The sequence below is a fragment of the Hesperophylax consimilis genome, chromosome 24, assembly GCF_061612785.1.
Source record: "Hesperophylax consimilis isolate HC1 chromosome 24, BYU_Hcon_1.0, whole genome shotgun sequence".
In the NCBI taxonomy this organism is placed as follows: domain Eukaryota; kingdom Metazoa; phylum Arthropoda; class Insecta; order Trichoptera; family Limnephilidae; genus Hesperophylax; species Hesperophylax consimilis.
The window spans coordinates 7,308,718-7,324,929 of NC_142859.1; the positions used below are offsets into that span (position 1 = coordinate 7,308,718).

The 16,212-nt window shown below is 34.7% G+C and overlaps 1 protein-coding gene across 1 annotated transcript in view; it reads right to left on the reverse strand.

Annotated features, from left to right (window-relative positions):
• mim (missing-in-metastasis) overlaps positions 1–15,527 on the reverse strand; it is a 341,092-nt gene extending 325,565 nt beyond the window's left edge. Inside the window, exons 1-2 of the mRNA XM_089646255.1 lie at positions 15,180–15,527; positions 14,629–14,839 (exon numbers count right to left, since the gene is read on the reverse strand). Coding sequence (XP_089502381.1) covers positions 14,629–14,703 — 75 coding nt within the window. The 5' untranslated portion in view covers positions 14,704–14,839; positions 15,180–15,527. The remainder of the gene's footprint in view (positions 1–14,628; positions 14,840–15,179) is intronic.
• Between the last annotated feature and the right edge of the window lie 685 nt (positions 15,528–16,212).

Genomic DNA, 16,212 nt, shown 5'->3' on the forward strand with positions numbered 1-16,212 from the left:
ACGGGGGGCAAGCGAGCCGTTCGGCGCGAGATATAGCTGACCGCTGCCCGCCGAGTAAGCCGCGGTGGGGACTTGGGGAGGGGTGGGAAGCCGACTTGATGTTTTTTGTGTTTGGTTGTCCGAAAATGTGAAAAATGCATTGAATATTATACCTCAATGGAAGAATGAATGTTTTAAACAAAATCTGTTACTGTAAAGGTGTTTTATAGTAACCATAGAATTAAATTAAATTTTACTAGTGGTTTATATGCGAAGTGCAATATAAACAAACTCAATATATATTTTTAAATTATTGTGGCATTGTAAATGAGGTTGTTTCATAATTCTCAAATTCTCAATAAAAAGCAACACAAACAGGCATTTCCGAAAGCGTTGTTAAAACCAATGAAAGAGACGTAAAGCTTCTATAATATCAATTTTAATTTTAAAATACTTGCATAATATAATGTTATTTTAACCAATTCATTATTTTGACAACTGCCTATTTATGTGACAGAAAATTAAATGGGTGTAGTTAGTGTGGAATAATAATATTAATTATAAGACATTATAGGTAACTACAATACAATGACAACAATTGGGATCAGTTCTTATTTTTAACCTTTTATTGTTGAATCAAAATCTATTATAATATGAAAAAAAGTTTTACACCTTAAAAACATTACTCTGCGAAACTAAAATTAGAGATCATTTACTAACTGACCAAAAAATAAAACAAAAATACAATAAAATAAGGTACAAAGGTTGATATTATTTTTGTTATTATAGAAACAGAAGATAGAAAAAATATAGAAATAGAACTACATTTTAAAATACACATTTTTTTCACAATAAGATCATAAGAAATATTTTCATACTATCTAGAATCTAGATAAAACAAATAACATGTCCCACATAATGTGTTAATTGCGAGGAAAAAAATTAAATTAGCTGTTAATATTAAAAAAAAATCTGTGTTTCAAAAAAGGTTTGTTGAATTAATTCGGATGAAATAATTACGCTGCAAACTTGGATTTTTTTGAAGAAGATGGTTGTTCACTTTGCAAATCATTTTCACTACTATTGTCATAATTTAAAATATTGATGCCAATGTATTTAAGAAAACATATGGGAGGGGATCGAATAATAGGCTTGACTATGGGAAACGGCGGACTAATGACCGAGCCTTTCCACGCGGTGGCTTCGGTTAGTACTAGACATGGGCAGATTCATTCACAATAATGAATCAATTCATTCTTATTCACCTGGTCAAGTGAACTAATTCATCGAATTTATTCATTTAATTCCTTGATTCGACACTTCATTTTGGTTTTGTACCTAGATTGCTCACATTTAGGAAACTTAAAGAAAGCAATAATGAACCATTTTTTCGCATTCAACTTTACTTAGAAAACCTGTATTTGTAAGCTTTACACTTTATAGCACAGAGTTCTTAAAGCGAGGAGAGCTTTGGAGTAACTTTAGTAAAAAACAATATGTCGTTACACAAAATAAACATATTACAAACTTTATAATAAATATGTTATTTTACGAACAAAAATAAAAAGTAATTTTACAAGTCACTAATAAAATCGTTGAGATGGGTGCCGCAAAGGACACGGAAGGCGCAGGGCGCTGGACCTGGAGAGGAATAGTCGGATGTTTATTTTTTAACTCCCATTTCTAAATTGTGGAGCAATGCATCCCTCCATCTACTTCAGAAAAGTAACACCAAAGTTCGGTCCTTTTTCTGGAAGACATCTTGGCTATTCAATATGTTGCTTTTTCCTATAAAAAACGACAAACATCATTAAACAATACCAAAAATAAAAAGTCCCACTCGATTTTTCTTTTTTTTGCATAGAAATTTTTTGCTGGCAAACTGAATCCCAGAATAAAAATTATTATTATCTTTCTTCGTAAAACTATCTACATATTTACTCCAAAATTAGGTAAAATATATTATTTTAGGGGCAATGAGATACGTTCTTAAAGAAATTATAAGAACTACATTATTATTATCCCACTTTTGTATATCCGACCCGTTCACCTGGAATAAGCTTGAAATAAATATATATTATATTTATTTATTTTAATGTTTGCAGGTACTTGCCTCAATGGTAATTTTAAATCCATGCGCCAAATAAAAACTGATTGAAAGTCTGAAATTGAGTGGCATACAATTCAGTACAAAAATACAGAAATCAAAACATATTACTTGTTATCATCACACACAATTCGACAGTCAACTGATCTCGTTTTACGTCTACAAGTAGGCAGGTACATAAAAAACATACTTATAGGAACAATAACGTAAACATCGTTTTGTTTCTAGGCGTATTGCAATAATTTTCGTACGTGGAAGGGAGAAGAATATAGGAGATACTTTCGCTTTTTTACTAGGATTCAGATTTATTTTGTTTGGTTGGTATTTCCAGCAAATGACATATTACTTTGTAGTTGCTTTGAAATCTCGCGAACAAATGTAATATGGCGTTATGATTTTGGTTGACGACCGGTGTATTATCGTATATGTGAAATAATTAAAACGAAATAAAAATTTGAAGTATATATTTTTTTAGGTTTTCCTTAACATTAAGAGTCACTTTTAGTAATAATATAACTAAATTCAAGTATCAATTCAAATAAACATTCCATATTTACCGTGAAGCGGAATTCCAAATTTACCAAATTTTACCAAATCAAATCAAATTTACCAAAGTGTGTTATGTTTTGTTATGAATTAAATTATTAATAAAAATGTATTTTAATTATCGTTGAATGTGCCAACCCTTATCATAAAGCAACATTTTTTTATGGTTTTTACCCGGTTTCAGGGCAAATATAAATTCGTTTCAGAATTGTGTTATTAATTATTAACTTATTAACTGCCAACTTTATTTTCGATTTTAATAGAAGTATTGTCATGTTTTTTTTCTTTTCAATGTAACTATGTAAAAAAAGTTTTTTGAAAAGTGTAATCAATTTATTGATAAAATTGATGAGTTCAGATTCTTTTTCGAATAAAAATGGAATTTACAAAAAGTCCATATTGGATTTATTAATCCATAAGGAATTGTGGTTTTAAAAGCTCGAATCGAAAGCAGATATACGAAGCGTTGTCAATAAACCATGCAATTTGCCCTTTGTTAATTTTACACAGACTCTAGAAGCGGCCGTCAAACGCGTAGCGTAGTCCCGAATGGAACTAGCCCTACCCCTCCCCTTACCCCGCGGGCAGCGGTCAGCTATATCCCGCGCCGAACGGCTCGCTATCCCCCCGTGCGACTAGCCCCACCCCTCCCCTTACCCCGCGGGCTCCCGTTCATCAAAAAATCACGCGAAATGAGCGTGCGTTCGAAATTAATTTAAAAAAATAGGTTGCCGTTCAAAATTTTGTTGGATCTTTGCAGAAATCGTTTTTACATAGCTATCCCATCAACTTGGCGTAAAAAAATTGGACGGGTGATTTTTCCGGAGCGATATTTTTGACTGATATCAAAAAAGCATGTTCCAAAAGAAAAAAATGTTGGATCTCTTGATTAAATAAAGCAAACACCAATATAAAGACACTCCGTGATCAAAAATTGGAGGGAATAATTTTCCCGGTAACAATAGAATTAAAAAACAAATCTCTTTAAAAAAAAACACTTTACCTACCAAAATATTGTTGGATTTCTATTTAATCAGGTGGATATTAATTAATACTAACAATATGTGAAGAGTTCTCGAAAGAAATACTTTTCCAGCGAGAGTTATATTTTTTTTTCAGTTTTTGCTAAAAATAACTAACTTCCCGTTAAATATTTTGTTGGATCTCTTGTCATTCGTCATCCCTAAATGATACTCCACGTGACTGCAAAAATTTCATCGACGGGGGAATTAATGCTTGGGTTAGCCTCATTTTGAACCTTTATTGACTGGCCTATAGGTAGCCAGCTCAGTTCCAGTTGCTTCCCTCGTTAGAATAACTCAGTCTCTGATAGAAAGGACGTATGTCCTGCAAGGCATTACGATAATAAAGTACGAATTCTTGGACGAACTAGAGCATTTATTGAATACTCCCGATCTTAAGTGTATTACATTCTAAGAAGATAATTAAACAGCACACCAGTACATTGAAATAATATCATATCTCAGAATGCAGTAGAGATTAAATATTTATTATGTCATCAAAACAAATATGAATAATTATTCTGTAACACTTAAGCCAGTCTTAAAATTGACACATAACCTCGAAGTGATAGTTGACTATGCAGATTTGAACAGGTTGATTAGGTAATCAATATTATTTCATAATTTACGAGTATGGAATAACGACATATCGATCGACAGTTACAAAAAAAAACTTACAGCTGTCCCGCTTATCTTTGGCGGTCAAACGAGGAATAAACGAACTTATTTTTTAATCCACATATTTTGTTTAGGTACACAAAAAAGGAAGGGAGCATTGGAAAAAGGATGTCTAAAAAGCGTGTCTTTTGAAAATTGCGTGTTTGTGAAATACATCACAAAATTGTAACAAAACTATTGGAGATAAAAAATACTATCTCTGTACAGATATGAGCCAAATTCAAATTAACTATCGGCACTTGGTACAAAGTGACCCCTTTGAAAATTCTGGGGAAGCTAAAAATATAATTTTTTTAAATGTAATTGGTACAATTTCAAAGAAGCGAAAAGGCAAAGATACATGGACGTGTAAAATCGTCACCCTTCCGTACAATTTCCGCATTAGAGCTTTTAGTCTGGGGAAAGATGCAAAGTGGTTAGTTGCCTTAAGCTCATTTTACATAAGCCAACATATTTAAAAGTTCAAGGACCGGAAAAACATAGTTTTAAGTATTTTTTTAGTGAAAATTTATTTACGTACCTATACTAATATTACAACCTAAACATGTTATATAACATTAGGTACCTAATTTTTAGTAAAGTACCGTTAATACTTTTAGTAAGCAGTGCCAAAAATCTTGTTAACTCACTGAAGATTTCAAAGAATATGTCTAATTTGTCGCTCACCCATAGACATTAAAATTAATAGACTTGCCCTAACATGAAAACTGGTATCATTTCGACGAGCTGGAGGCATACCACGTGACCATATTTTTGGCACCAGGAGGGTGCGAATAAAATCTTTGAATAAACTATGACATCAGTCGTACATTGACCACCGAAGGGCACTCATTGAAATAACCATAACTTCCGCAGATAAGTTCGTTAAAGTAAGGCAAAGGTCTGCTGCCCTGTCCATTGTTGGACTTTTCTGCGCTGGATCTGAATGTTCGTTTTTAAACGAATCGTATGGCGTAGCGAGGCTAAAATTGAGTGAGGTGCCGAAATTATAACACATTTGTAAAAGTGTCTAACTAAACAGTCCGTCTAACATGTTAAGCAAATTTTTTTAAACAACCCGAATTTATGTTAATTTTTTTACGCAACCAGCAATTTGCGCGCCATTGTAAAAATGACTAGTAATTCGTAAGCAAATTTTAATTTTGAGGACCGAATGGTGATATTACGATACGAGTTATTTGTATTTATCTAGATTCATTCCCTTCAGTCTTCCATACTCCACGCAAGTTCAATGGTTCACATAAAACAGGCTCGTTAAAATGGGGTCGGTTTGCCCCGGGGCCCTTTCCCAATTACTAGTCCCATCGCGCCCCTGAATATGCATGCGACAGTATTCTAATTTGCCCACTCGGGGCGAAGGGCCCGCAAGGGTTACGCCACTGGGTACTAATACTGAACTGCCGAGTGCTGTGACACTTTGTGCTTTTTTCAAACGGGTGACTTTAAAAGGGAAATTGCCAGCCCGGACCTGGGAAGAAAATTCCCTGCGAAGGAAGTTCAATCAAAACATTTCATATTCGCTGGTACAAAATTTGAATCTGGAGAGAATGGAGATTCATAATGATTGTGTTTCCATTAAAAATTGTTTTCTTGGGATAAATAATTTAGTTTTAGTCGCATCAAAATATTTTTTAATTAAAAAACCTTCTCCTGGACCCTAGACAATCCCAAGAAATTTAATATCTATCAAAGAAATTATTTCTACATTTGAAAAAGTTTGATAATTTTCATCAAATGTAAGAAAAATATTTGCTTATTTCGGGCAGATGGAAACACCAACACCACACTTCTATAGGTTGCTCTTCAGTACTGTAACCCTTTACAATAAAAATACATCATAAATACGTACTAAACAGTGAACAGATGGTTACATAGAAAAAGTACTTATGTAAATAGCCAGGTTACTCGAATAGATATAGCTATAGAAATAAGTACACACCCAAATATTATTTGAATAAATTGATAAAACGTAGTTTGCTTGCCATATCGCCAAACCCCAAAGCAAAATGTACAGATTAGATCTCATATGTTAACATTTCCCTTCAGAGTTAGGGCTGTCATGTACGTTTCGAATCGATATTGTCACGCGACGGTAGGTACCTAAATAATATAATATAAATACAACATGGAGGGCCCGAATTCTAGGTATTAGTGCCGTTGCATAAGGAGGGAATGGTCATATCGTCACCGCAGGGGATGAACGCTATTAGTAGGAGGGTAGTGGGTGAAGTAAAATGAAATAGTAAAGGGCGGCGAGAACATTTGTATCGATTGTCCGACATTTCGTTTTCAGGGGTAGGCTGTTGGAATGGTTGAATGCCCTGTCTAGATTTTAATCAGATATATAAACAATAATTACACACGTTTAGCATCTTTTACGACACATATTACAATAGTATTGTTCATATAATATATATTTTGCAGGATAGTGTTAAATAACATTTAGTAAGTACAATGAAAAACACTTGCGAGGTAAAGGGTCGTATACTGCTCGAGTTAAAATCGTTACTTATAATAACATTCATGCCAGATTTTTTTAGACTGTACCACTATGTTTGTTATTTGTTTTTGGGGTGTTATGCCGTGTTGCGCTAACTCCTTCTTTAGCCAACGTTTCGGACAGCGTTGCAGTGTCCATCATCAGGGCAGATGTGTTATTTGAGGTTGTGTTAAAATGTGAGCTTAAGTATAAGGTTGTGATACCGTGTTGCCAGCTCCAACCCTCTGAGCTAACATTAACGTATCATTTTTTTTTTATCACATCTGCCCTGATGATGGACACTGCAACGCTGTCCGAAACGTTGGCTAAAGAAGGAGTTAGCGCAACACGGCATAACACCCCAAAAACAAATAACAAAAATACTTTTGGCCGTGAAAATCTTAAATCATATATGTACCACTATGTTTCAAACTTCAAAAACATCCCAAGTTTTAATTTTGTTACTTGGAAAGGGTTTTACCAAACCGCAGTCGATATAATTTCATAAAGTTTTGTGAACTCTTTCATTATCGATATAGGTAACTATGATAACTCTATTTCATACAGAAATGGTCCGACAAACCAAATAACCAGTAGAACTCATCTAAGTTCAATAAATATACAGATAAAATTATAGATTATTCTCTTGAGAAATCTCATATTTGCACTTATATGTATTATACTGACCAAACCCCACAGAAATATAATTAATACAACACGCCAAATTGTAATGGTTAATAAGAAAACATCGTGTTGCAGGCGAATCTGGGTATTCGACGGCCGGCATAGTCCAGTGGTAACGCATTGGACTGCCATTCCGAAGGTCGCGGGTTCGAACTCGGCGTGCGCAAATAAATTTTATTTGATTAATTTGTGTTATTTCACAATTAATTAATTAAAATAATATATAGTATATTTGCGGCACGTTCCAGAGTGGAAGATACTACCAGTATCGCCCTGGTGTAAGACCACTATTCAGAATTGAAACGTTGCTCCAAATGGCTTTAGCCGTGTTTAGTGACTAGATCTGAATAGCCAGGTACTTCCCCACCTTCCTCTTTCCCTTCCCCACTTACCTTCAGCCTCACAACATCCCCCAATTGGGGATGCCATAGTCTCACTGGCTCCAGACGGGAGCAGTTGGGACTCTTGTGAGGTATTCACTATAAGTAATTGCGATAATTCTATTTATTACCAATGTGAATTCCCAAAATTTGGTCACTCAAACCTTGGGAGTACACAGGTGTTATTTTGCTTAGAAACAGAACTTTACGACTTTTCGATATCTTTTTTGGTGTTTAATTTTTAAAATTTTACATCAAATCATATATAATATATTAACTACTATACGTATATGACAACTTCCAACTTTCGCCAATCATATAATACATAACTAGCTGTACCCCGCCAAGCGCTGCTGTGGATCAGTCTGCCTGTGCAGATAGAGAAACAATAGTGCATGTTGCTTTACCGTACATCAGATGGCGCTGTTATTAAAAATATTGTTTAGGTATGTATATATGTAGGTACAAAAAACATGTTTTTACTATATAACATAGAAGTTAAGTCAATATCGATAGATGAAAAGGTCGATTGTTTGTATACACATCACTAAATCCACCCCACATTGTCCAATAGTAAAAACAATTGAAAGAATTTCGAATGGGGGAGTTCTATCAAAAGTACCTACCTACTTAAGTTATGCAAACTACATAAAATTTAACATGGCTACAAAACTTTTGTGGGGTGTGTCGTGTCGTAGATGTATTTATATAAGTCATGTTAGACAAAGTGCAAACGGTACATTAGATACACCAACATTTCATTTGATTAATTGGTGTCAAAAATGAGATTGGAAGGAGCACTTCTGTGAAATGGAGAATCAACATTAGTGTATTGTGTATTCATAAGATAGACAGAAGGGACGGAAAGACACCCGGCGTTGTCCATGAATAATAATCAACAGAAGGGTTAACCCAATCGATGGTAATAAAGAGGGAGCGGATTAATATTCAGTAAAACCAAAAACTTAAATGTGGAACCAAAAATACTTTAAAATAAACCATAGAGTTGTATATATTAGCAAATCAATTCATTATTTTACCTGCTCCCTCGGGGGGAAATGGGGAATGGGTACGCCTTAGTCTCACCGGCTCCAAATATTTGGGACTTTTGTGCGGCAAAAATCAGCAACCGAAAATGAAAAATAATGCATTTTAACAGATACGTAATGATCGTATGTAAAATGATCGTAATCAAATGATCGTAACTCTCAAATGATCGTAACTCTCAAATGATCGTAAGCAAATAATAAGCAAATGATTGTAAGCAAATAATATGACCAAATGGTAATTTAAGATCGTTTACATACAATCTTTTGCTTACTCGCAAATTTAAACACATGATTTTGCATTACTGTGTAGGTAGTGCTTCGCCTTAATAATAATAATAATTCTATACATATTTCATATATGTATTTTTTCGTTAACATTTTTGAGAGGTCTAAAATATGAATAATGATTTTTAAAGTTTACTAACGGTGTTCATTCGAATGGTAAATTTCTGATAATTATTTTTTTGATAAGCAAAGATCGAGAGGCAAATATCAATATATATATTATTTATTTACTAACGGACCAAGTCCAATTAACACGTTACATATTACACGAAGTTAATACAAGGAGAAATGTTACAATAAAAGATGCTTTGACGAAAATAGGGCACACTAGTAAGTGTACAATGTGCGTGCCACTAAAACTCAGAAACGAGTCCCGGTACGATCAAGGGATTTATACTGTGGTAGCCCTCTATCCCCCATCGATGAAGAAGGTTCCTGTTTTCACATGAAGGGCGTGCTTTGGAAGATATAGGGGCTGGAAATTTCACCCTCTCGAAATTTCTAGAACAGTCCGGAACATTCGAGAGAATTCCACAACATTCCAAAACATTCTGGAATAGTCTGGAACGTTCGGGAACATCTTAACATATAAAAATTTAGCCTGCGTATATGAGTGCTCGCAAAACTCGAAAAGTAGTCGGACGATATCGCCGAAAATTTCAAATTTTGTTGTTATTAGTGCCAGGAGTGTTTACAGATGTTTAAATGGTAGAATAAGTCGGGGACGCCCGAGGAACACTTAACGCAGTATCTCTGAACCGTAATGAGATACAGAGCCGAATTAAGGCGATGCACTACGTCGTGTAATATTTTGAACCGAGCCGCTATCAATAACACACCTTACGTAGATGGCGATAAGGCTTAAATTCCCGCTTAACACTTAACACCTGTTTTGATTTATGCAAGAAAAAAACATGGCCAAAAAGTGGCTTTTATTTTATTTTGTGGATGTTCCGGTACAAATATTTAGATGTTTTTCGATCATTTTATAAATAACTTAATTTGCCAAATTATGCAATAAAACCATAAACGAAAATGGGTTCGTAAGTAAGAGATTTTGAACTTCAAAGCAGTTTTCATAGGCCTTATACATTATTTTTTTCTGGGCTTATAAAAAGATCTAAAAAATACTCGATTATTTCAAAGGCCAGGATGTATTCTACTCGCAGTATTTAATTAAAGCATCTGAAACATTTGTAGGCGACCAAATTCACATGATTTTGCATTACTACGTAGTGCATCGCCTTAAAGTCGATGTAATGTAGTTTTTTAACAGTAACATTGTGGTATATAGTAGTGAATGGTGGAAGAAGTCAGAGTCGCCCAAGAAAGACATTAGCAATAACGAAACATTGCGGGGGATCCACTAGTATTTTATAAAAATAATTTCAGCTTTACAAATCCTACAATTATATACGTGATTTTTCACTGGTCTGCATTAGTAGCTTGATAAATAAATAAAAAGAAACATCCATCTAATGGCAGGAAATTCACAATAACTATTTTTTGACTATGTAATTGGGTTTTCGTAGATGCTGCAGAGTAGATACAGAGTCCGCCGAGATGAAAATGATAAAGACATTGAAATGTTGGTGTATTAATTGTGATTACACCTGCTTTAAACACGCTCAACGACTTTCCTCTGCGAAGTAATTACTTTAATAAACTCTCGACAGTTTTAAAATTGCTACCAACTTCTCTACTCCTTGACTCCGAAACTAAACTAGACGAACATCGTGGACTGTTATTGTTTTGACATTAAATCCACACAGGACTCAACAGGAGGAATAACAAGAAAAATAATTTCCCTATGCACGGAGAAAAATGAGTATTGCTGATTTATTAAAATCCCGTTAAAAATGTGATAGCGGGCCATTTCCTAATAAACTATTAGTACTTTCATAATACATCGGAACCAGTGGCGGCCGGTGGTCAAAATATGTGGGGGTTCACCGGATTACAACATTAAGTCATAAAATAAATTAAAATATAAAGGTACATTTGACGGCCGGCGTGGTCTAGTGGTATACGCTTTTGACTACAGATCCGAAGGTCGCGGGTTCGAACCCGGCGTGCGCAAATAAATTTTATTTGATTAATTTGTGTTATTTCACAATTAATTAATTAAAAATAATATATAGTATATTTGCGGCACGTTCCAGAGTGGAAGATACTCTCAGTATCGCCCTGGTGTAAGACCACCATTCAGAATTGAAACGTTGCTTGAAATGGCTTTAGCCGTGTTTGGTGACCAGATCTGAATAGCCAGGTACTTCCCCACCTTCCTCTTCCCCATCTCCCTCCCCTCCCCAATACCCTCAGCCTCACAACATACCCCAATTGGGGAAGCCATAGTCTCACTGGCTCCAGACGGGAGCAGTTGGGACTCTTGTGCGGTATTACTGTAAAAAAAAAAAAAAAAAAACATACCTATTTATAAAGAAGTTCTATTCTCTGCTCCTTTTGTTTAGCGAAGACCTCTATCATTGGTAAACACTGATAGTGCGTTCAGTCTGTCCTGGCTCAACGTATTTAAAAAAGATTTTATTCTTTTTAACGTTGAGAAACATCTTTAGCTTTCAACTGAGGTCATTCCAAAGGTCATGAATGATGCACAAAAGTTTTAGTAATTTCACAGTCTCCGGAAAGTCTTCTAATAAACAAGTACTATAAAAAAGTTGTAAAATTGATTTTTATTAAATAGCTCATTATGGTGTTTATCTTAGGCACGGTAGCCTGAATTCAATTGCATTCTGATGTCAACTTTTCCTAAAACCTTTAAGCTCAAAACTTTTTGTAAATGTAAATGACAAGAATTGTGTTTTTTGATATTTTCAGAAAGGTGAGTTACATCAGTAACACCGCTGATTGTCCAAACTGAATCAATATCGTAAATTAAACACGGAAAACAAAATAAACTATTCAATTGATCACATGCACACAGCTACGAAGCTTTGTTATACATTGTTTTGTTAAATGATCGAGTAAACTTCTTCGATCCAGATTTTCACTCTTGTTTTCAATCAGTTCAGGTTTTAGGTGGACCGGCATTTTTTATTATCACTTTGTTTTCAAAAATCGACCTATTTTTCTTAATGTATTCCACATTCAAACTCATTCTTAATTTATACGTTGAACAAACACAAAAGTAATCATAAATAGTACAACCTGCAATTGATATGCCTTATTAATAATTGATATACAAGATCAATATAACCTGCAATTAAACTTCAAAACTTTCGCGGAGTAAGAAAAGTTTTAAATTCCACAGACAAGGCCCGGTAACGGCGAGTACTGACTAAACTGATAATAAGTAATCTGACCATCACTTATCTCTTAATGACATGTTTTATCCTGTATGCTTGTATCGAAGAAGCGGAACATTCGCTGAAAAATAGAAGATGGTAAATTGAAACCACGATATCGACAATAATATCAAACATACGCGTTTTAGTTTAACTTTCTACTGAATAAACCGTTCCTTCTGATGTGGTGGTGAAACCCCGAACGCCGCCCTTGATAAGGTATTATTTGCAAAGAATAATATGAACTGGTATGTACCCACGCTTTCGACTGTTCCACAGAATATGCGACAAAGCAGTTAAATTTTGGATCGCAATCGAAAACGAACTGCTACGAACATAGGCACAAGTCAAAGTCGGTCTGCAAGTTAAGCGCGCTTAATAAGTAGGCACCTTTTGTATGAGATATTATAACCGAACCGAGTTTCGTATTGTGATTAGCCATGTCGGAAATCTTGTTGGTTGTTCGGCGCTCGGGAGCACATATTAGCTGGCCGCCACTGATCGGAACACTTGTTCATGTTATATTATTACGAAATGCGAAAAAAATGGATTTTTTATAAACACGTGGTTCGACATTCGTGTTTTACTGATAGTTTACTAGGAAATATCTCCAGATAGAGAAACGATAGCGTGTGTTGCTTTTACGTCCAACAGATTGCGCAATTTAAAAAGGCATGTTTGTCTGTTTTTTCAAAAAAGCAACATGAATGCAACGTTGTATCAAAATTTCAAAGCAATCAGTGAACAAATTTCGGTGATTTGAGATTTTGAACAAACGCACATTTTTATTATGCCAAGTTTGCACAAATGTTTTGAGCGATATAGAACCTAAAATATAGGATAAACGGTGAAATCTAGGTGGATTCATTGGCTTTAAACCGCAGTAAGCAGTTTCAAATGTTTCCATATTAATATGTTGATAAATGTGGTAAATGTATATACGACGCCAATCGCTCGAGTATCGATATCACCTCGAGCGCACAAAGCCAGAAAATAACCACGGAGGTACCTACTTAGAATTATTATTTTAGTTAGACAAAACTCATAATATATATTTAGTCTATGATTTTTTTAAATACATTGCTTGAAGTAAGTAGGTACATCATATAAATGTTGTCCTTGGCCTGGTTGATAATTTGGGATAATTATCATAGAATTTTGAATTTGTAATTTCGTATTTAAATTAAATAAAATTTACTGCCGATAAAATACCCATATAAATCAATCATAAGTAGGTAGCATCGTATTGAAAATTGCAACAAATCTTGAAGCACTTTTAGATTATGAAATATGTTTTTTAGATAACGAGCAAATATAACGCCGCACCTTCCAACAAGTAGGTGCTATTAGAAAATATTGATAATATTCAATAATAATAATAATAATCATCGATAAAAACAGCCAACCACTCAGTATCGCTCTGGTAAAAGAAAACCATTCAGGATCGAAACGTTGCTTGTTACACAAAATGGCATCAATAATAGTAATATTTGGATGAATTGTATAGTGCCTTTTGTGCAAAATCACCTCAAGGGAGTCCTAACTGCCATTGCTAGAAGCAAGTGGAACTATGGCCCCAGTTGGAGTATGTTGCGAGTCGGGGAATGGGAAAGAGACGGATACGAGGAAGATTAGAAACTATCTAAGCTATTCAGATCTGATCACCAAACATAGCTAAAGCTATTTCAAGCAACGTTTCGGCTCCGAACGATGGATTTTTACCGGGCGATAATGAGATTATCTACCTAGATAGGTACTAATTAAAATTGCACTGAAATATTTCAAATAATAGTTAATTCCTACCCACGAGCAAATCGTTTTAAAACATAATTATTAGGAAAAATTAATAACTTATTGTGGTTATAAAATTACTTATTAATTGTTTTTTATCTTAATTGCTTTTCAAAACCTTTTCTGTAACGACACTGCCTTTTCCGACGAATTTTACGCAATTTTGACACACAATATTTTTGCGCACATCAAAACAAAAGGACCCATCGGTAAAAGTAACGTTAGTTTAAAATGTGTAAAAAATTATTGAATCTATGTGTTTTTAAAATAAGAGAATTGAAATGATGGCAATAATAATTATATTGTAAAAATGGTTTTCTTGCCTTCATATCACTGATGATCTGCTGGAATAGGTTCCCGAGGGCGGAATATTCCTTCTCCACTGATGCTCCCTCCATTTTGAGTTTTACCACTTTGTTTACACAATTATCACCGAAATTATATTCACAAATACACGCCGAAAACACAGCTCGGAATCATTATCAACACCATTACCGCGCACGGTGTTAAAATACAAACAAACTGCGACCATTTCTGGAATGTAAAATATTCACATAGAGAAAAATATACATGACAATAAGGAAGCTCTCAGGGAAACCTTATAAAATACGAGGCTATATTTTTACCAATGCCATCTAGAGGGGAAAACGAGAACTAGCAAAATATCCATTTACAATTGAACAATCCATTCTGATTTTCTGAAAAATTTTGGTAGTTTTCATTCGTGCCGTTAGGCTCGCAGCTATTCCAAATATTAATTTTACGAAAGAGCTTCCCGTTTTGACAAGTACAGTATTTGCTCAAATTCACGATCGGTTTCGATTCCAGCCACAGCGCAACAAAACAATAAATTATTATTATAAATGAAACTCACGCAACAACGATAATATTAATAACAGAACTATTATTATAGTTCAACTCGTATTATTCAACAGATACCGCTATTTTCACTTTAAAAACAATAATACAAAACAAACTAGAATCACACGGTCTGTCATATTATTTATTCTGTATTCCCACCGAATTTTCGGGAGCGAAATTTTAGATATATAACTAGTTTTCACATTTTGAATGATAGTTATTATGCACAAACCTTAAATTTAAAACGTTAATTCACAGAAAGCATTGTGTTTTTAATACAGAAAACGGGTAAATAACATCAGACGCGCCAAATGTAGATCAAACATGAAACGAACGACACCGACAACAAGCGATCGCGAGCGAGCCGAATAACAACAGAAACAGAATAACCAACTTAGCGACCATAGAATGAAAACAGAGTGCGATCAGGATAGCCAACACGCCGACCATAGATAAAAAACAGAACAGCCAACCTTAGCTAATATTAAAATCTAACATTTTTTTACCAAGCTACATTGTTTCTAGCCATATAAGTTGCAAATCATTGGGCTCACCCAAACGTAATTTAAACCGATTCAGCCAAGAACAAACAGTCAAGCTGGAAATTGACATGTTCAGAAAAAGACATCATTAACCCACTTAAATGGTTGAGGAAAGTGGTTGCTCTCTCTACAGCCAGAAGAGGCTCACTACTAAATAACTTGTTTGTGACCACATCAGGAGAGGCAAAACCCGCAACGCAGACAATAATATGGGGGTGGATTTAATCAGTCCTCAGAGAAGCAGGAGTCCACGCAAACCCAGGAAGTGTACGCTCGGCTGTAGCTTCCTCAAACTGGTTGTAAAACTATCCTGTAAAGGAGTTATTCACAAGAGGGAATTGGAAATCTGAACACACCTTCTGGAAATTCTACCGAAGGGAGATCATATACACCGGTAGCTAGCACCTCCGGTGCACAATGACTCCATTCTTAATTCCAGTATAAATAGTATCAAATCTCATAATGGATTCTAGGCATCAGGAACACAAAAAAATTTACCTTCCA